The following is a 23,847-nucleotide window of genomic DNA, read 5'->3' as shown; positions in this document are numbered from 1 at the left end:
CTCTAAGGGTAATTCTTGTATTCTCACCATTGTTGACCGGTTCTCCAAGACTGCTCACTTTGTCCCTCTTCCCAAGCTCCCGTCTGCTAAGGAGACAGCAATGTTAATGGTGCAACATGTTTTTAGGATTCATGGATTACCTGTTGATATTGTATCGGATAGGGGTCCTCAGTTTTCCGCACATTTTTGGAGGGATTTCTGTAAACTTATTGGGGCTAGACCCAGTTTGTCTTCAGGCTATCACCCACAGACCAACGGCCAGACTGAACGTGCAAACCAGTAGCTGGAGGTGGCCTTGCGGTGCATGGTGTCTGAGAATACGTCTTCTTGGAGCCAGATGTTACCCTGGATAGAGTATGCTCACAACAGCCTGCCCTCATCATCTACTGGTTTGTCACCTTTCCAATGTTGCCTAGGATATCAGCCGCCCCTGTTTCCCGCTCAGGAGAGAGATGTGTCTGCCCCTTCTGCTCAAACTTTCATTCGCCGCTGTCGCAGAATATGGGTACGGGCCAGGCATCACCTATTAAGAGCATCACAGGTGATGAAGAGGAAAGCGGATCGGCGCCGGACTCCTGCTCCTGTCTACCAGCCAGGTCAAAGAGTAATGCTTAGTACAGCAAACCTACCCCTTCAAGTTACGTCACGTAAGCTGGCTCCCAGGTTTGTGGGCCCTTTCACTATTTCTAAAATCATAAATCCTAACACTTTTCGGTTATGTCTGCCCCGGTCCATGAGACGTGTTCACCCATCTTTCCATGTGTCCCAGTTACGACCCCTTGTCTCCAGCCCTCTTTCTCCTCCCACCAAGGCTCCACCAGCACCTAAAATCATCGATGGTGGTGAGACCTTTACAGTTAAGGAGCTGCTGCGGGTCCGTCGACGGGGTCGTGGCCTACAGTACCTAGTAGACTGGAAAGGGTATGGACCAGAGGAGAGAAGCTGGGTTCCATCTCGCTTCATCTTGGATCCAACCATGATCAAGGATTTTCATCGTCGGAACCCAGAGGCCCTGTCTAGAACGCCTGGAGGCGTCCGTAGGAGGGGGGGTACTGTCACGAATCGTCCAGGACCTTCCAGATCCTGAGCCAGGTTTTCCTGTACCTACCTGGCTGGCGGCACTTTTAGGTGCTCCATTCCCAGGTGGTCAACTCCATGCCATGTTTTGCTGCTGACCTACTGCATCTCCTGTCTCCCTGCTCTGCTGCTCAGCACACCTGTGTCTGATTACTTAATCAGGCACAGTATTTAGGCTGGGCTCTTGGAATCCTTCAGTGCGGAGTTATCTTGCTATGTCATCTGGATGTTACTGCTGCTCTGCTACTCTTTACTTGTGGAAATACGTTTTGACCTTTTTGGACTGAACTTTGTTACTGAACTTTGGACTGATCTCTGACCACGATTTTGGATTACTGTTTTTGGATTGTTTGCCCTGGACCTTGTGTGTTGTGCTCATTCATTGACTTTCAATTGTGCTCTGCCATTGCCTGCTGTTGCTTGAAGCGGTTCTTGTTTTTTCACTGAACATTAAATTACAGTTTAACCCGTTACCATTTTTGCTTATGTCCTACTTCGGGGTCCAACCAGTACCTCTGGCCTACTGGCCGTAACACCCACACACACACACACACACACACACTCATCATACACACACAAACTCATCATACTTCAACAATCAGAGGGGCACACACACATACAGTTAATTCATCAGGTTAAGACACATACAGAGTTTCTTCCACACACTGCATTTCATCATCATATACTCATCAGAGGGAGCCAGTGGCATTCACACACACTCATAATACTTCAACAATCAGAGGGCAACACACATACAGTTCATTCATCACAGGTTAATACACACACGTACACACACACAAACACTCATCATAGTTCAAAAATCAGAGGGCCACAGACATACAGTTCATTCATCACAAGTTAATACACACACACACACACACACACAGTATACTGTGTAGATAGAAATGCAGGGTGCCCAAAAAACACAACCCCTCCTTCACATCAAAAGGTTTCCTTAACACACACACACACACACACCAGTGAACTACTTCCTACGAATCCCCTCCACCCACACTCATCACTGGGTTCTCCCCCCACACACAGATCTGTTGTTGTGTGTTCAGACTCACACTAGTGTCTCCAGTTTGCAGTGGGGATTCTTGAGGAGCTCTGAGAGATGCTGAACTCCTGCATCATGAAGCTCATTGCCACTCAGGTTCAGCTCCTTCAAACTGCAGGAGTTTGATCTGGCAGCTGACGCTATCGCAGCACAGCTCTTCTCTGTGAGGGAACAATACTGGAGCCTGGAGAGACATAACACATGATGACATATCTGATTATTACACTCACATACTGTACCTCTAACTATACAACACACACACACACACACACTTCAACAATCAGAGGGGCGCATACATACCGTTAATTCATCAGGTTTTCATCACACACACACAGTTTCTTCCATACACTGCATTTCATCATCATGAAATCAGTGGGAGTCACTGATATAAAAACAAAACACACACACCCACACATACACACACACACACACACATACTCATCAGAGGGAGCCAGTGGCATACACACACACACACACACACACACACACACACACACACACACACACTTCAACAATCAGCATTTCATCAACATATACTCATCAGAGGGAGCCAGTGGCACACACACACACACACAGTTTCTTCCATACACTGCATTTCATCATCATGAAATCAGAGGGAGTCACTAATATGAAAAACAAAACACACACACACACACACACACACACACACACACTGCATTTCATCAACATGTACTCATCAGAGGGAGCCAGTGGCATACATACACACACACACACACACACACACACACACACACACACACACAAACACACACACATACTCATCATAGTTAAAAAATCAGAGGGCCACAGACATACAGTTCATTCATCACAAGTTAACACACACACACACACACACACACACACAGTATACATCACACTGTGTAGATACAAACGCAGGGTGCTCAAAAAACACAACCCCTCCTTTACATCAAAAGGTTTCCTTAACACACACACACACACACACACACACACACACACACACACACACACACATACACACACACACACACACACACACACACACAGTAGTGAACTACTTCCTATGAAACCCCACCACCCACACTCATCAGTGGGTTCTCCCGACACACACAGATCTGTTGTTGCGTGTTCAGACTCACAGTAGTGTCTCCAGTTTGCAGTGGGGATTCTTGAGGAGCTCTGAGAGATGCTGAACTCCTGCATCATGAAGCTCATTGTTACGCAGGTTCAGCTCCTTCAAACTGCAGGAGTTTGATCTGGCAGCTGACGCTATCACAGCACAGCTCTTCTCTGTGAGGAAACACAGTCTCAGCCTGGAGAAACATAACACATGATGACATATCTGATTATTACACTCACATACTGTACATTTACCTCTAACTATACACACACACAAACACGCACACACACACACACACACACACACACACACACACACACACACACACACACACACACACACACACACACACACACACACTTCAACAATCAGAGGGGCACACATATACAGTTAATTCATCAGGTTAGCATCACACACACACACAAACACACACACACACACACACATTTACTTCAACAATCAGAGGGGCACACACATACAGTTAATTCATCAGGTTTTCATCACACACACACACACACACACACACACACACACACACACCAGTGTTGTAGTCAAGTCACTATGCCTCGAGTCCGAGTCCAGTTTCGAGTCCCCAGTGTTCAAGTCCGAGTCAAGTCCAAGTCATTAAAAAAAAATTCCACATCGAGTCCGAATTTAGTATTGCCAAATTTCTTGCCAAACCCAATGTGTTGCATTTATTATATCGGAGAGAATACCATACCATAGCTATACCATAGCCTATAGGCCTACTCATAATAAATGAGCAATCCACATCCCAATCACACAGGCCATTAAGTCACATTATGCTGTTACTGACTGCTGACAATTGTATAGGCAGTGTTGTAGAAGTTCATACTTCACAAGAGCTAGATGAACGTTGGAGTAGGCCTATTTTGTAAGAGGTAGTGTGGATCATAAAAGGGCATTTTTTTAAATTCTGGCTGTTAAATAGCCTACACAATTTTAGCGCAGTTTGGGAGGGACAGAAACAGAGCAGGGCCCGTCTTGGTAGCTTCTTTCTGACTCCTGTGACGTGAACACTGGCTACCGGCAACTGCTTAATTAAGTTATCACTTCACTGACACTATGGAGACATATTTCACGTCAACAATAGAGATGAAAACTTGCTTTAGGTTAACGAAGATGTAGATCATCTGCCTAATTAATTTATTTGTGCAATAGGCCACGTTCATTTCAGCGAGATGAGTGAAATAAATGTTTTTTTTTAAGCTGCCATCGCCATACTATTTGCTATGATATTCACCTGTTAGAAATAGAACACGTTGCTATTTCCTTTTTTTCGTGCAGTGTATTAGGCTATCAAATCGCTTGTTTGAACAGTAACAGTAATCCAGTTCACTCGTGGTTTTAAATATAGTTGTTTCTGGCCTACCCACGAGAGGTTCAGTTTGTCAGTTTCACTTGCGCAGACACGTACAGTGGGTCCCAGTTAAGTTTGGACGGGTTCCTTCAGGAATCACGATCCCCATTTTCTCGGCAGAAATGGCACAAACTGCAGTTGACACAAACAACCACAGGGTGTCACTTTGGAGTTCTGCCACTACTATTTTTGATGCGATCTGACTTACTGCTTCTATGGTGCAGTTTCCATGTCAGTAGAACAATCAGAAAAGCTGAGCCATTACCAAACATATATGATAATACAATAGCGTGAGTTTATATATCTTATACCCTATTTGTCACGGTTACTTATAGATTTGATAGTGTAACGATAAGCGCATGAGACTTTCAGCGGGGGCACGGGAACTTAAATTGATCACAGTAGTTTAAGCTTACACTTCACAAAACATTCTAATATGAAAATGTAGATGCAATTGTTGTAAGATGGTGCAGCTTAAGAAAGCATCGTGCGCAGGGATGGAGAGAGAGAAAGCAGAGGGGATATGTGTGTAAGAACTTAGATGCATGTGGGAAAAGTAGACGTGCTGTTTAGACTGGAGCGAGTCATATTCAAAATAATGCATAAAATAAATCCGCAGATAAAACCAATTATCCTCATTCATTGCAACCGCAGCATGCCTGCTTGCCGACGTTCAAATGAAAAAGATATCAAAACACCTTTTGCGTTTGAATGTAGCACGATTTTTTTTAAACAGCTAGACAAATGATTTAGCTAATTGATTATAGCCTGTACACCAGCAATTGTTGAACATTTACCTGTACAAGTACATTGACAGCCCAGCCTAACAAGCATGTTGCATGTTGTAGGCCTACTGTAGAAATTTCACTTAAATTGCAACCGCAACATGTCTGCTTGCCGACGTTCAAACGACAACGAAAAAGATATCAAAGCAACAAGTGTTTTTTCTTTTCTTTTTGAGCACGTCCGAATCCCAGGACATAACGCACTGGACCTTATAATAGGCTCGAGATATAATTCCAAAGGGGGCAGATAGGGGCCAACTGCACTTAACACTTAAAAAGATTGAACGAAGCTTCCCGAAATTTGAAATTGCGATCAGTGACTGGCATCGGGTGAACGAAGCTTTTCGAAGTTGAACAGGCTATTAAAAACTATTTGCGCACCTCAATGTCACAGGAAAGACTGGGCTCTCACTTCTATGAATTGAAAAAGACGTTATGCTACCTGCAAACTGGCCTATGATTTCATTGCTGAGTTTGCGGCAAAGCAAGATATGGCGAGTCAGTGTCATTTATTTGTCCATGTTAGCCTACAGACCAGTTTCCATAGTGCACATCTTATCAACAGTTTGAATGTCGTGTGAATTTTTTTTTCAACATTTGGTGTATTTCTGCTTCAATTTGTGCAAAACTATGGCCCACATCGCTTTCGCGTTATGGAGGAAATGCACGTCTTCTTCGTGTGTTTCTCGCGTGTTTTTCACATGCTTCCTGAAAACTTTGAAAAAAAAGGTTGAGCTTGAATCGAAGCTCTGGGTGTCTGCTAACTAGTGGTCAAGAGTACAAATGAGATTTTACACTGTACTCGCGTCTATCGTCAGTTTTATTCAGTAATGACGCTTGTCGCAATATTGCGACATGGGCGGTTAGAGGGTTAACACACACACACACACACACACACACACACACACACAGTAGTGTACTACTTCCTACGAATCCCCTCCACCCACACTCATCAGTGGGTTCTCCCCCCACACACAGATCTGTTGTGTGTTCAGACTCACTCTAGTTTCTCCAGTTTGCAGTGGGGATTCTTGAGGAGCTCTGAGAGATGCTGAACTCCTGCATCATGAAGCATATTCTTACTCAGGTCCAGCTCCTTCAAACTGCAGGAGTTTGATCTGGCAGCTGACGCTATCACAGCACAGCTCTTCTCTGTGAGGAGACAATTTTTCAGCCTGGAGAAACATAACACATGATGACATATCAGATTATTACACTCACATACTGTACCTCTAACTATACAACACACAAACACACACACACACACACACACACACACACACACACAAACACACACACACACACACACACACACACACACACACACACACACACACACACACACACACACACACGTGAACTACTTCCTATGAATCCCCTCCACCCACACTCATCACTGGGTTCTCCCCCCACACACAGATCTGTAGTTGTGTGTTCAGACTCACTCTAGTTTCTCCAGTTTGCAGTGGGGATTCTTGAGGAGCTCTGAGAGATGCTGAACTCCTGCACACACACACACACACACACACACACACACACCAGTGAACTACTTCCTATGAACCCCCTCCACACAAACTCATTAGTGGGTTCTCCCCCCACACACAGATCTGTAGTTGTGTGTTCAGACTCACAGTAGCTCAACTCAAGCTCCTCACAGTTTCTTCCATACACTGCATTTCATCATCATATACTCGTCAGTGGGAGTCACTGACATACAGTACAAACAACACACACACACACACACACACACACACACACACACACACACACACACACACACACACACACAGACAGAGATTCCTCTATACACTGCATTTGTCCATGATCATATAATCACACACTCATATTCACACACACTCATAATACTTCAACAATCAGAGGGCCACACACATAAAGTTAATTTATCACAGGTTAATATGCACATACACACACACACACACACACACACACACACACACACAAACACAATCACAAACACAAACACAGACACAGACACAGACACACACACACACACACACTGTAGTGAACTACTCCCTATGAACCCCCTCCAGCCACATCTGCTAAAGCGTCTGGAACTGGAGGACGGTTGGGAGGAGGCTACCCCTCTCCTGGTGGGGGCATTAGAAGAGCGGTTCCCGGCGATAACAACCTGGCAGCTCTACTTCGGCTCCCAGAGGTTTCTCCTGCAGCAGCAGGGGAAGGGGATACCACCGGGTGACATCCAGAAGATCGGAAGGAGACCTGCTGCACACACTGCCTTATGGATGACCACCATACTGCAGCCTGCCCAGATGCTCCTGACTTATGGTGTGGTCACTGCCGGAGGTTTGGGAATAGCTTGGCTATGTGCGTCTTCCACCAGCCTTGGGAGATTCCGGCAGAGGCCCATCCTCCAGTGACAGGGCCTGCGGAGGTCCATCTCATCACGACTGGGTCCGATACGGCTCTTCCACTAACGGAGACTACGGCACTAACAGCGTGTCAACCGGAGACTCCACTAACGGCTGGTCCAACCGAGCCCCAGATACCAGCTAGGAGGCCGGTGGCAGATGCTACTGAAACCTCACTCACTCCTTACATACATACACACACACTCACAGAGATTACATTCACTTTCTCACTCACACACAAACACACAAACACACACACACACACACACACACACACACACACACACACACATCATGAAGAGTTGTTGAGTGCCTTTCTTTTCTTTTGCTAAGGGATGTGTGATTGTAGCTGATGTTGAGTCTTCCAAGCCTACCTGTGACGCCTCGCCTGATATTACTAGGTATGTTTGTTTTCATTCACCAGAGTAATAATGATCAACATATACATATTTAAATCAACTTTTGAACAGTAATTTTTTTTTTTTTCTGTATTGAATTTTGTTTGGACAAAATCCTAAAAGGAAGCTAATCATAGTTGACATGTGGATCTACTGTATATCTTAAATTGAATATGATAAATTCTTTTTTTCAGGTAAACGACAAGGTAATCATCAGAAGTGGATGGTCAGCATTGAATCCTTAATCGTTTGTGAAGGGTCCAACTTCGCCACATTTCTAACAGGCCTTGCGACATGTTTCTCCACCTTCTACATTCTGAATCTGCAATATCAGGAGGAGGCAGCGTGCACCCTTGAACTCATCCAGAGGTAAGTTCATGGCACACTTTCGAACCAGAATTTGTTTTATGTGTGGTATGTATTGGGGGGTTGTGTAGTAGTCTACTATGTAGTTATAAGCACTACTATGCAGGATAACACACTCTGAAGAGAGCAATCATGCATAGTACTGCTGTAATAACCACAGAACACTATACTTCTACTTCATACAACTGATTAAATCTAATATAAATGCAGTTACAGTAAGTAATAAATGTCAGTTAATTTCATTGTGAGAAAGTGTGTTAACGTTACAAATTCACATCCGATTCATTCACTTTGGCACAATTTTCTTCTACATGAATCCTAGTGTACCCTATCAGTTTTTGTAACTCTCTCTTTCTCTCTCTCACAGAAAAAAGGCCCAGAAGAAGCCTAAGAACAATCACTAATAAGTAAAGTGAATGTTACTTGATTTCTCATGAATGTTACTTGATTTCCTCCCTGATTATCATTTATACTCATCTCTGTACTTTAAATTCTTCTGGACATAATCTGTCAGTTTATTCATTCTCACATGTACACAAGCCCAATGCAATGATATTGATAATTGATAAATATCTGTGATAATTATTCTGTATCTTAATTATAGTGGATGGAATCCACTATCTTGAAATCTCCTGGCTTCTTCTTCTTCTTATTAGAGTGCATGAAAATGCAATCTACTGTTATCCGATTTCTTCTTCTTATTATTCTTCTTCTAACGCTTTTTCTGCGTTTAATGCGGCTTCAACCGTTTAATGTAGAAACTTCATTCAAACTGTGTTACGTAGGTCTTACTTGGACAGGTGGGGAATGTATTTTTCATATTTGTAACTTTTATACTTTTTGAACTATTAATTAAAAACTATTAAAATTTTCCCCATAGACTTAACACTGGCGATTATGGCATCACAATAGGGCTCTTAGAATCCTATGCCAAGTGTTCCGGCCAGAGCCATATGGTTCCGGCCACCTCCAGCAACTGTCTGTCTCAGGCTTTAAAGGCCGTGTTGCAGGGTTAATTTTCCAACAAATTTGCACAATTTGCTTGTTGATAATAAACATTTAAACTGTTATCCATTGTATTTGATGTTGTTGGGTATCACAAAACAGAATATAATACGAAAAAGCAGGTACTATTTCACAGCATTTGAAGTGATTCTCCTTTCCCCCACAATGCATTGCATTACGTCACCTTGGGGAGACAACAGACCAAAGCCCACCTTGAGACCCTTGAGAGTAACGAGAGAGGAGTAAAGAGAGACGAGTAAGGGATTGTTCAGCAGTAGATAGCGCAGATTATAGATAAATAGATAGGCTATAGATAGCCTAGATATGTATATAGACAGATAGATAGCTAGATAGATCATGTCATTATGCTGGTCACAGGGGAGCTCCTCGACCAGCGGCCAAAATGCACTCGCTTCCCTAGTTACTGCAGCTCTCCACCACAGTTTCCATCGGGACGGCACAGCCCACACAAGCACCTGCAAAACTGCGACTTGCCCATATTATCTCCCTCTTTGGTAAGCCGTACCCTGACGATGTCAATGGCAATCAATCTCGAGCTGTAGTTATCGAAAATATTCATGCTGAAGACACGACCAGCCTAATCGGCGGCGGCTAGAAGCTAAGTAACTGGGGTGGCTCACAGGTGGGACTAAAAAGTTAGCCCAGCTAGCTATCATGATGCTTCATATTCTGATCTTCTGACTAAGTTTGCCCGGTAGCCTACTTATCTGAACTAACGACATGATCACTATCACTAGATATAAAGAACATGTTGACTTTCATTCGGTGCTGTTCACTGACAGTAACAAAAAAAGTGTCGTAATGTTATAAGCATAATACATTGAACTGAATAGAATAGGTGCATTATGTAGCCTCATAACGAGGCCTCTCAAATTCAGAAAATTGCATTAAACTAAAATCGGAAGACATTGTTATCTTTGTTAGACCATAGGGTCGTTGTCATATAAATGCTGTAACGAAATTCGAAGTGTAAATATACAAACTTTATGTTGGAAGTGTAACCGCGACCGTTTCCCATAGGAATGAATGTAAAACATATACCCTCCAAAACGAGACCTCCCGAAATTCAGAAAAAATACTAAATTGATATCAGGCACCGTTATTACCATTGGTAGATCATAGGGTAGCTGTGATATAAATTGTGTGACGAAACTCGAAGTGTAAATATACAAACTTTATGTTGAAAGTGTAACCGCGATGTCCATTGAAATGCATTGAAATGAATGAAGCGCAGATCAAGTAGTCCCCAAAGTGACGTCATCACCGAATTGCGTACAAAAAACCCGCTAATGCTAAAAACAACAAAAACTGGCATTTAACACCATTTGGAGACATTTTTAAAATGATATACATTTATTGAGTGCTTTATGTACCCATTAATCAACAGTGGTGTTTAAGCTGCAACACAGGCTTTAAGCATACAATCTGGCTCTCTTAAGACTACAGATCCTGTTCAACTGTTTCCTCTGCCCACAACTGTTTAAAAATAAAAGTCTCCACTACAAGAATTCCCTATTAAATAATTTAACCATTTAAACTATCCAACTATTTAACTGTTCAACTATTCCAACTGTCAGTTATCATCAACTATGCCTCTAGCCTACTATATTAAATTACCACCTACCTAGCAACCAATTTAGCAACCATTGAAATTAAGCATCTATGTCAGTTTCCATAGCAACCAAGATGATTATACAAGCAAACCACTGTAGTAACTCCTTTATTTCTGATAGTAGCCACCATGGACACCCTAGCAACAACCTAGCAACGACTTCAAGTACCCTAGCCTAGCAACAGCCTAGCAACCACATTCCATTAAAACCTAGCAACCAACATCATTAACCTAGCAACCAGCATAGCAACCACCATAACTACTCTAGCAACAGTCAGTTGTCATCAACTTTGACTCCTGTCAACTGTTTCCTCTGCCCAAAGCTGTTTCAAAATAAAAGTCCTCACTACAATAATTCCCTATGAAATATTTGAACAATTTAAACTATCCAACTATTTAACTGTTCAGCCAATCCAACTGTCATCATCAGCTATGACTCCCGCCAATTGTGTCCTCTGCCCACAACTGTTTGGCAGCCTGGGCTTTTCAGTCAACTAGTGTGATCAACTCCCAATCTACATTCAACTTTTAAACTGTCTACTTTTAAACTATCAACTTTTATTAAGCTGTGCAACCACCATGTCTGTCCTAGCGTCATTTTCATGCACTTGTAATTCCCTGGAATTACATTCTCTAGTTATTATAACCTTTTCTTTTTACCTTTTCAAGAATTAATGCGACTCTAACCGCTTAACGTACAGACATGTTGAAATAACCGTTTTGTAGGTCTGGAGTGGGGCAAGAGAGTTATTATTTCAGATTTTTAAAAAAGTTTATACTTTTTGAGAAATAGGGGATTAAAAATGGTAAAAAGCTCATTTTTCCCCCATAGACTTCAAAGGCTGTGATGTCATAATGGCCTAAAGCCAGCTGCGCTCGTTAAGCTCCCAGAGTAGTTCCCGGGCAAATTAGAACACTAGCACAGGTGTCATCTGTGAATTCAACCGTCTCAGCTTCTAATGCATACAATCTGGTGCTCCCTAAAACTACACATCCTGTTTAAGTGTTTCCCGTGTGTCAAAATAAAAGTCACAGCCATATCTTATGCTTTGAGCATTATATCTCCAGAACGGTTTGACACATATGCTTCAAATTTGGTACAAGTGTTTGTATGGACTCAAAGATGAAGTGAGTTGATGTTGGAGGTCAAAGGTCAAAGGTCAAGTCAATGAACACTCTGAGTGCGATATCTCAAGAATGCCTTGACATACATGCCTGAAATTTGGTATGAGTGTTTGTATGGACTCAAAGATGAAGTGAATTGATGTTGGAGGTCAAAGGTCAAGGTCAAAAACACCTTGATTGTTATATCTCAAGAACGCCTTGACACACAAGGTCTTTTGGTATGAGGGTTTGTATGAACTCAAAGATTAAGTGATTTAATGGGTTTTTTTCAAGGAATTTCCCCACCAACATTAAGCCAGCAGCTTTCCATCCACTATTGTAATTCCTCTGGCATTACATTCTAGTTGATTTTGAAATAGTACTACTGTAGATAACATGTCTGCATTTTACATACATATGTGATACACAAGCCTAATGCAATGTTTTTATTTTCCATGATAATTCTTTTGTACCTTATTCACGATTTTTGAAATACAACTAGATCACGTGTCTACATGTGATACACGAGCCTAATGCGATGTTTTTGTTTTTCATGATAATTCTTCTGTAGCTTATTCCATGTTTTTTGAAATACGATTTTCAAAATACTACTAGATAGCGTGTCTACATTTTAAACGGGCCGAATGCAATGTTTTTGTTTTCCATTGTAATTCCTCTGTGTCTTATTGCCTGTTCTTTGAAATCCGATTTTCAAAATACTACTATGTATCTACATTTTACATTCATACATGATACACGAGCCTAATGCAATGTTTTTATTTTCCATGATAATTCTTCTGTGTCTTATTCCCTGATCTTGAAATACGATTATAGTCAGTCTACATTTTCCTAAATTACTATTTACTATTATATTGCTTCCTGATCCTTCATCTTTCAAAAAGATTACTTTACTGTTAGACTGTCAAGTAAGTGCTGTGAAATAAAATATCTGTTAAACTACAAATAAGTAACTGATGTGAAAACATGGATTTTTATCTTTAAAACGTTGATTTGAGAGTGGATGAACTCAATATATGGCACTTGTTTCCTGTAATTGTAAAAAAATAAAGACCTGTTGTGTAACTAACGTGAAGATCACATTTTTTTCTTGTTACCCAACATGAAAATTATGTTGGGATGAGTTTGGAGGGCTGCGGCGTAATACTGTCTTGGTAATTTAAAGTAAATGTGAAGGTGCTCTTTGGTAGAAAAAATATACGTATAAGTATGGATAGTCCAAGGCACTCTTCAAAAAAGGGTTAAAAAAGCTTTAATAGGTAGGCTTAATCATCATGCTAAAATTGCCAACATGTTTCGGCCTTGGCTAGGCCTTCATCAGGGCAAAATCTATTACAGGCAAGGTGTTCAGATAGGTAAGATAAATCAGCTGTTCAACTAACACCAGCTGACGTGGGCGGAGTTAGGTAATTACAATGAAGTCTAGACCTTAACACATTATCACATATACATACAAGCAGACACTAGGTGGAGTCCATATCAATTCATCAACATAGTAATGTAATAAAAACAAATAAACAATCACACAAACATGGCTCATCGAATCTACAAGAAAGCCAACATTTCAATAGAGTCATTCAATCCCTGGGCTGTCATAGCATTCAGTTTGTATATCCAACGACTTTCTTTTTGGTTTAATATTTTTTGTCTATCCCCTCTCCTAGACGTAAAAGGCACATGATCAATTCCTATGGCAGTAAATACAATGGTTTTGTCTATATTCGTTTCTTTGAAGTGTTTTGTCATTGCATAGTCACAATTTCCTGTTTTTGCGGCATATCTGTGCTCAGCTAAGCGGTCCTGTAGCCGTCTTTTTGTGCGCCCCACATAGAAAGCGTCGCATAGAGAACATTGTAAAATATAGACGACAAATATGCTCTTACAATTTATGAAATGGTTAGTAACAAATGTGTGCAGTGTTACTGGGTGGGTGAACCCTTTAGACTTAGATACCAAATGACAGATTTTACAATGCCCACATTTAAATGTACCGTTAGGCACTTGGGGTAACCAAGTGGGTTTCTCCTTAGCTGGCAAGTAACTGCGCACCAGTCTATCACCCAATGAAGGTGCCCTTCTAAAGGAGAAAATAGGGGGTTCCTCAAATATATTATTCAACGAGTCATCACATTTTAGGAGATTCTAATTAGTTTTAATTACATTGCGTATGGAATACGCGTCTGTGCTGTAGCGCGTCGAGAAGAAAACCCTATCATTTTTCGCAGAAGTAGGCCACCTAAGGAGCAGAGAGTTTCGTTCGATCGAGCTAGCTCTCTCCAGGGCTGTATCTAGAACGTTAGAGGAGTAGCCCCTTTGTCTGAAGCGATTATACATCTCTACACTCTTCCTGTCAAAATCTTGTGCATTATTGCAGATCCGACGTAGTCTCTGAAATTGTCCGAACGGGATGTTCCTAATTAGTGTAGGTGGATGGAAACTTTTCGCATGTAGCAACGTGTTTTTATGTGCCTCCTTCCTAAATATTGTCGAGTGTAGATACCCCTGGACATCCTTATAAATCTCAAGATCAAGGAAATGTATTCTATCTTTATCAAAATCCAGGGATAGTTTAATATTGGAATTCGCTACATTTAAGTATCGATGAAACGCCAATAATTCATTTTTTGTACCACTCTATTGGTTATAATAATAATGAGATGACTCTCGTGGAGGGTTAAAATGGCGAAAAAGCCCCTTTACTTAAAGCACACCTGCACTTCACATACATCCAAAACGAGAGTGACGGTTACAGCTTAATTGGACATTTAAATTCAAATCAAAACCCAACTGACAGATTACGTCATGCATGATAACAGAAAACACACAAAAAACATTCTATTAGCATTCTACTTAAAGTGTCTTTCCAACACTCCTTCTCACTTGCAGGTAGAATATCCATCTAGGTCCAAACTAGTCTAATGGTTTTAGTCCAGCCATTTCTTTCAGTTTTATGAACTTTACTTGAGTTAGGCCTTTAGTCAGCATGTCAGCAATCATGTCATCAGTTTTGCAATACTTTAGATCCACGGCTCCACACGCAACTTGATCTCGAATGAAATGATGCTTTATGTCGATGTGTTTCGCACGCCCATGGAATTGTGGATTCCTGGCCATGCAGATAGCTGACTGGTTGTCTTCATAGATCACTGTTGCTCCTGCAGGACAGTTCTTTAGATCTGAAAGCAGCTGTCGCATCCAGACTGCTTCTTGTGCAGCACTGGCTAATGCCATATACTCAGCCTCTGCTGTAGAGAGAGCAACACATGACTGTTTCTTACTCTTCCAGCTTACTGCTGCGCCACTCATCTTGAACATGTATCCTGACACAGATTTTCGATCATCTAGGTCTCCGGCCCAATCTGCATCGGAGTATCCAATGCACTCTTTCTCTTCGTTCTTGCTGTAGAGTAGACCTAGTGTCTGTGTTCCATTCAAATATCTCAGGATTCGCTTCACAGCTGTCCAGTGCTGCTTAGTTGGGTCAGAACAGAAACTGGCTACATTGCTTACAGCAAATGCTATGTCAGGTCTTGTTCTTGTTGACAGGTAGAGCAGGCTACCCACAGCACTCTGGTACAGTGCTTTCTCCACTTTTTCTGAATCCTCAGAAGCTTTGACAAGCTTTGTACTTGTGTCTGTTGGGGTAGTGACAGTCTTAGCATTCTCCATTTCAAATCTTCCCAGAATGTCCTTTGTGTAAGATGTCTGGCCCATCCAAATGCTTCCATTTGGACGTTGTATGATCTTCACTCCCAGGAAATGCTTGAGCTCTCCCATGTCCTTCATATCGAAGTGCTTTGCCAGCTCCTTCTTCACCTCCGTCATGCGTCTGTCACTTCCTCCACCCAAAATAATATCATCCACATACACTGCAACTAAAAACATCTCGCCTTCAGGTGCTGTGTATATGCAGGGATCACTCTTTGTTTGCAGGAATCCCATCTTCTTTAGTTTCTCATCCAAAACAATGTTCCAGCATCTAGGAGACTGCTTCAATCCGTAAATGCTGCGTTTCAGTCTGCAAACAAGATTTTCCTTTCCTTTCATAACAAACCCTTCTGGCTGTTTCATGTACACCTCCTCTTTGAGTTCACCATTCAAGAAGGCAGTCTTTACATCCAGTTGATGCAGCTTCAGTCCATGTTGCGCTGCTAGTGCAACAACTGTGCGGACAGACTCAAACCTGACCACTGGACTGAATGTCTCATCATAGTCAGATCCAAATCTCTGAGAAAAATCTTGAGCCACCAGGCGAGCTTTGTGTCTTTCGATTTCTCCATCAGCGTCGACTTTGACTTTGAAGACCCACTTGCTCCCTACGGCTTTCTTGTTCTCAGGTAATTCCACAAGGTCCCACACTTCATTTGCATATAGAAACTCCATCTCTTTCTGCATTGCTTCTTTCCACTTTGATTTCTCAGGACTGGTAAGCGCATCACACACAGTTTCAGGTTCACGCAGGTCACTGTTAGCAACTGTCACCCACTCTCCGTAGTGATCAGGTGGTTTTCGAGTTCTTTCTGGCCTTCGTGTCTCAGGCTCAGCTGTCTCAGTGATATCCGGATCTTCACTGTTAATGCAGTCGAATTCCACCAAACTGTGCTCAATGTTTTCTTCACATAAGTCAGATGTCTCAGCACCACAGACTGATTCGTTGAATATCACGTCTCGGCTGTAGAAGACTTTTGCCTGTTTTATGTCATACAATCTGTATCCTTTTGTTTCTGTTCCGTAGCCCAGCAGAACACATTTTCTTGCCTTTGAGTCAAATTTCTTTCTTTCATCCTTTGGTATGTGGGCATAGGCATCACATCCAAATGCACGTAGATGACTCACAGTAGGTTTCTCTCCAGCCCAGGCTTCAAATGGAGTCATGTCTGCTACTGCTTTTGTTGGACTTCGATTCCTCAGGTATACTGCTGTTGCGAGAGCTTCTGCCCAGAACCTCTGAGGCAGCTTTGCATCAGCCAGCATTGATCTCACCGTTTCAACCAGTGTTCTGTTCATCCTCTCTGCAACACCATTCTGTTCAGGGGTCTTTGGCACGGTTAGTTCATGTCGCACTCCTTCTGCTTTCAGAAACGCTTCAAACTCCTTCGAAGTGTATTCTCCTCCATTATCTGTGCGAAGAACTTTTAGTTTTCTCCCAGTGTATGTTTCCACTTCTGCTTTCCACTGAACAAACTTTTTGAAGACTTCATCTTTGCGTTTCAGGACATACATCCACACATAATGAGTCTTGTCGTCAATGAATGTTAGAAAATATTCTGCTCCACTCAGTGACTTCTCATTTATTTTTCCACAAACATCACTGTGCACTAAGCCAAGTGGTTCGTTAGCTCTTTTTCTGCCATCAGTTGGAAATTTGCCACGATGATGCTTTCCTTCAACGCACGACTCACAGAAGTCAGTGTCTTTCAGGACATCATAGTCCAATCCTTCCACTAACTGCTCTTTAGCCAGCCTCTTCAAATTTTGCAGTCCAAGGTGACCAAAACGACGATGCCAAATGGTTTCTTTTGTCTCCTTGTGCACACTCTCCGCAGCAGCTGAATTAGCTTTTCTTGGCAATTGTTCTTGGCAATGAATGTAGTACAGGCTATCCACTTTCTTTGCAACTGCAATTTGCTTTCCATTCGCATCCATTAAACTACACTCATTTTCACTGAACTTCACAATCTTCCCAGACTGTGTTGCCATGGACACGCTCAACAGGTTGTATGACAGGCGTGGTACATACAGCACGTTGTTCAGCTTGCATTTTTGAGTTATGTCAGCAAGAATCATTTCCAGCATAACAACACCACGACCTGTTGCTTCAACTGAATAGCCATCACCTAGTGTGACTTCTTGTGTTGGCTGTAAGCTATTGAATTCAATGAACATCTTCTTATCATTACACGTGACAGGTAGCTCCAGAGTCCACAATCCAGCTATTACTTTTTCCAGCAGATTTCACTGATAATGCATGACTCACTACTAGACCAACACACTCATTGTCTTCATTGTCATTTGCTCTTTTCACTTCAGCCTTGTTTAATTTTTGCTTTGATCCCTTTTGACTTCGTTTATCTCCATTTTGTTCATTTTTCAACAAATCTCTGCAATTTCGTTTGATGTGGCCAAACTTTCCACAGTGGTGACATTTTGGACCTTTCCCTTTAAATTTCTGCTTACTGGGCATTGCTTTTGCATCACTGCTTGTATCAGTATCACGTTGCTTCATTTTGCGCTCCTCATGCAGCAAACGCTAAGTCACAACTTCCATTTTCGGCACATCCACACTTGCCTCTAACGCTGTAACTATCATGTTAAATGACTCAGGCAGACTTGCGAGCAGACAAACTACACGGTCATCTTCATCTATCGGATCTCCAATAACTGACAGTGCGTCAAACGTTTCAATCATACTCTTAATATGATCTTGAACTGACTCACCATCCATCAGGCGTAGAGCATGAAGTTTTCGCCTCAGTGCCAGTCTGTTTGCCCACGTTCTTGCTTGAAACTGATCCGCGAGCTTGCGCCAGACAACGGAGGGATCCGTAGGCTCTCCGATTAGGTAAAGCAGAGATGGTTGGATTGACAGCACAATCGTAGACAGAGCGCGATCTCTCTTCGAAATAAACTTCGCAAATTCTTCTTTCTCTGATCGACTAGGGCTGTATACCTCGCCTTTCACAATTCCCCAAAGGCCCTCTCTCACTAAAGCCATCTGACATTGCACTCTCCACGTCGGATAGTTAGAGCCGTTCAGCGGAATAATTGAAACTTTCAATTCCGCCATCCTTCTTCTTTCTTTTAAAGTTTTCTCAAAGAATTCTTACGGCTTCTTCTCAGCATGTCCTGGGCCCATAACCTATTGGTTATAATAATAATGAGATGACTCTCGTGGAGGGTTAAAATGGCGAAAAAGCCCCTTTACTTAAAGCACACCTGCACTTCACATACATCCAAAACGAGAGTGACGGTTACAGCTTAATTGGACATTTAAATTCAAATCAAAACCCAACTGACAGATTACATCATGCATGATAACAGAAAACACACAAAAACCATTCTATTAGCATTCTACTTAAAGTGTCTTTCCAACACACTCCACCACAAGATTACGTCGTCAATAATCTAGCCCACCATATGATCTTATCCCTAAAGAGATTGCAATCGTTAAATACGATGTCTTCTTACCATTTCCCCATGAACAAGCCTGCATACGATGGGCTAAAGCACGCCCCCATTGCACAGCCTTGGATTTGCTTAAAAAGTTTATCCTGAAATAAAAACACATTGTTATTTAATGTCCATTCAGTTAGCTCCACCAAAAAATCAGTGGGGGGGCTGTGTGGGTGTGGGCGTTTGTCAAGGAAGTGTCTTAGGGCTATAAGGCCTTGGTTGTGATCAATGTTTGTGTACAGGGCCTCCACATCCATAGTCACCAGAAGCGCGTCAGGACCGATGAAGTTATGGTCCCTAATTTTGCAAAGCACATCCGTTGTGTCCTGTATACGCTGGAAGAGATGGAAGAAGCGGTTTAATGAAAAAGTCCACATATTTAGAAATGGGTTCCATAAGAGTGTCATTTCCCGAGATCACTGGTCTCCCAGGTGGGTTTGTCATGTTCTTGTGTACCTTTGGTAAGAGGTAAAAGGATTTTCAGAGACTACGTCGGATCTGCAATAATGCACAAGATTTTGACAGGAAGAGTGTAGAGATGTATAATCGCTTCAGACAAAGGGGCTACTCCTCTAACGTTCTAGATACAGCCCTGGAGAGAGCTAGCTCGATCGAACGAAACTCTCTGCTCCATAGGAGGCCTACTTCTGCGAAAAATGATAGGGTTTTCTTCTCGACGCGCTACAGCACAGACGCGTATTCCATACGCAATGTAATTAAAACTAATTGGAATCTCCTAAAATGTGATGACTCGTTGAATAATATATTTGAGGAACCCCCTATTTTCTCCTTTAGAAGGGCACCTTCATTGGGTGATAGACTGGTGCGCAGTTACTTGCCAGCTAAGGAGAAACCCACTTGGTTACCCCAAGTGCCTAACGGTACATTTAAATGTGGGCATTGTAAAATCTGTCATTTGGTATCTAAGTCTAAAGGGTTCACCCACCCAGTAACACTGCACACATTTGTTACTAACCATTTCATAAATTGTAAGAGCATATTTGTCGTCTATATTTTACAATGTTCTCTATGCGACGCTTTCTATGTGGGGCGCACAAAAAGACGGCTACAGGACCGCTTAGCTGAGCACAGATATGCCGCAAAAACAGGAAATTGTGACTATGCAATGACAAAACACTTCAAAGAAACGAATATAGACAAAACCATTGTATTTACTGCCATAGGAATTGATCATGTGCCTTTTACGTCTAGGAGAGGGGATAGACAAAAAATATTAAACCAAAAAGAAAGTCGTTGGATATACAAACTGAATGCTATGACAGCCCCGGGATTGAATGACTCTATTGAAATGTTGGCTTTCTTGTAGATTCGATGAGCCATGTTTGTGTGATTGTTTATTTGTTTTTATTACATTACTATGTTGATGAATTGATATGGACTCCACCTAGTGTCTGCTTGTATGTATATGTGATAATGCAGTGTTTTTCAACCTTTTTTGTGCCACGGCACACTTTTGACACTTAAAATGTCCCACGGCACACTAACATCCTGTGTGAAGAAAAAATAAACATACCATAGCCTAAAATTTCAAATAATACACAGATGGCCTTATTATGACTTCTATGCAAGACCTGCTCAATAAAACAAGCGCCCTCTGTCATTTGTAGGTGACTATATCTAATTTAATTGTTGTTTTGAACTGGATATGTGATGATTCTGTGAATTCTGGATATGGGGCCCCCGTTGTACAATGCCTGCATACCACAAATAGTGCAATCATACAATCAATGAGAGCATGTGGTTCTAAATTCTTTGATGCAACAGTTGCTTTTCTGGACCAGTGAGTGCAAGGGCGTAGGTTTGGTCTGAGCTTTGGTGGGGACACTACCCACTAATTCCCCCGGGGAAAAAAAAGGAAAAGCCACTCAACTCTTTCACCAGCCACTATAGATATATAAAATGATTAAAATGTGCTACTGTCCAACTACCCATGATTAAAATGTGCTACTGTCCAACTTGATCTATACTGTGTAGCACATAATCTGATTTTAATATGTATACATATGTAGGCTATATTTAACATTTATTTTCTATTTGGTCTGTTATGAAATCATGCATTGACCCATTTAAGCACAGCTCAGTTTTAAGAAACTTAAATACATGTATGCTTAGCATTTTGTGAAAAGAATCATTAAGGCTACATTGACAACTCTTAACCATAAGCTGCCTGTATATTCTCTAATAGGCCTATTTACAGATATCTAGGCATGTAAGCACAGCAAAGTTTTAAGAAATGCTTAAAGCCGAAAGACCATGTTGAATTTTTCTACAATTTATTTCAAAACCGGATTACTCTGGAACAGCTAACTATACACGGGAATGCTTTACACCTTTGTGTTCGGTAAGGTCTGCTGTTTATTCTGATATATGGGTTGTCATGTGTTGCGTGAAGAGTGTGTAGGCCTATATTCCACCGAGACGAATGGATGTGGAGATGGGCACAGAGAATAATTATTAAATCTCTTGAAGTTAATTTTTCTCGCGAACTGTTTATCACAGCAAATAGTGGCTATAGCACCGTTTAAAAGCTGAGAAAAGGCTCTTTCATGTGACACATGTGTGATGAGTAGCCTACTCGAGGAGTTCAACAGAGAAGAATGGATGAATTTGGACGCACTTCATATGCCTTGTAGTGAAGTAAAGCTGAAGCGCAGCGTCTCCTGCGGCTCACTGGTAGTTATTATAGGTAACTTCAAATCAGCGCGATTTAACCTTATAGGCTACTGCACATTACACGATCTGTACGAGATGATCCGCAGCAAAGTGAGAAAGTATTTAACTCTTTGTAGCGCATGTGAGCGCTTCCCCCCCCCACTTCAACCTGAATATTGGTGGGGACATTTCAGTCGTAATCTGACATTGGTGTGGACACGTCCTTCGGTCCCCACACAAATCTACGCCCCTGAGTGAGTGACATTTGGGTAATTTTCTGCGGCACACCTGATGATCTCTCACGGCACACTGGTTGAAAAACACTGTGATAATGTGTTAAGGTCTAGACCTCATTGTAATTACCTAACTCCGCCCACGTCAGCTGGTGTTAGTTGAACAGCTGATTTATCTTACCTGTCTGAACACCTTGCCTGTAATAGATTTTGCGCTGATGAAGGCCTAGCCAAGGCCGAAACATGTTGGCAATTTTAGCATGATGATTAGGCCTACCTATTAAAGCTTTTTTAACCTTTTTTTGAAGAGTGCCTTGGACTATCCATACTTATGAAAATTATGTTATATACTTAACAGGAATTTAATGTTATGGTAGTCTGCCGTTAAACAACGGGAAGCTCCTGGAAATCCTGCCAGTTGTTTCCTGTTAATTTACAGGAAATTAATGTTGTTATTTTACATTAACTTAATGTTAAACCAGGGCACCGTTAAATAACAGGAACTTCCTGGAAACTCTGCTGCCAGTTGATTCCTGTTTTTTTACGGGAAAATTTCTTACGGTGTAGTAAAACTGCACCTCTTAAACAACCAGTAAAGGGCATTCCTCCACACACACACACACACACACACACACACACACACACACACACACATTATACTGTATACAAATTAGGAGTCAGTGGCATAAACACACACTCATCATACTTCAACAATCAGAGGGCCACACACATACAGTTCATTCACAGGCTGACACACACACACACGCACACACACACACACACACACACACACCCACACCCACACACACACACACACACACACACGCACACACGCACACATTATACTGTACATCACACTGTGACTCAATGATCACAATCAATCACAAGGTATCGGTATCACTAATGTACAGATACAAATGCAGGGTGCCCAAACAACACAGCCCCTCTTTCACATCAAAAGGTTTCATTAACACACACACACACACACACACACACACACACACACACACACATACATAAACACTATCACCAAGAGGGATGGCACACACACACACACACACGCACACACACACACACACACACACACACACATGAACTACTCCCTATGAATCCCCTCCACCCACACTCATCACTGGGTTCTCCCCCCACACACAGATCTGTTGTTGTGTGTTCAGACTCACTTTAGTTTTTCCAGTTTGCAGTGGGGATTCTTGAGGAGTTCTGAGAGATGCTGAACTCCTGCATCAAAAAAATAATTGTGACTCAGGTTCAGCTCCTTCAAACTGCAGGAGTTTGACGCTATCGCAGCACAGCTCTTCTCTGTGAGGAAACAACTTTTCAGCCTGGAGAAACATAACACATGATGACATATCTGATTATTACACTCACATACTGTACCTCTAACTATACAACACACACACACACACACACACACACACACACACACACACA

At 41.9% G+C, this 23,847-nt stretch overlaps 1 protein-coding gene across 1 annotated transcript in view; it reads right to left on the bottom strand.

Moving 5' to 3' along the window:
* The window catches only part of LOC143137515 (NACHT, LRR and PYD domains-containing protein 3-like), a 53,665-nt gene that overhangs the window by 23,348 nt on the left and 6,470 nt on the right, over positions 1-23,847 (bottom strand). The window contains exons 5-6 of the mRNA XM_076297764.1: positions 6,404-6,577; positions 2,148-2,321 (exon numbers count right to left, since the gene is read on the bottom strand). Of these exons, the coding sequence (XP_076153879.1) occupies positions 2,148-2,321; positions 6,404-6,577 (348 nt within the window). The remainder of the gene's footprint in view (positions 1-2,147; positions 2,322-6,403; positions 6,578-23,847) is intronic.

The sequence above is a fragment of the Alosa pseudoharengus genome, unplaced genomic scaffold (assembly GCF_046254945.1).
Source record: "Alosa pseudoharengus isolate Yale_2024_CS ecotype anadromous, Long Island Sound unplaced genomic scaffold, YU_APseudo_1.1 YU_APseudo_1.1_scf_21, whole genome shotgun sequence".
NCBI lineage: Eukaryota > Metazoa > Chordata > Actinopteri > Clupeiformes > Clupeidae > Alosa > Alosa pseudoharengus.
The sequence above is the reverse complement of the archived record's forward strand: the minus strand, read 5'-3'. Positions and strand labels throughout refer to the sequence as shown.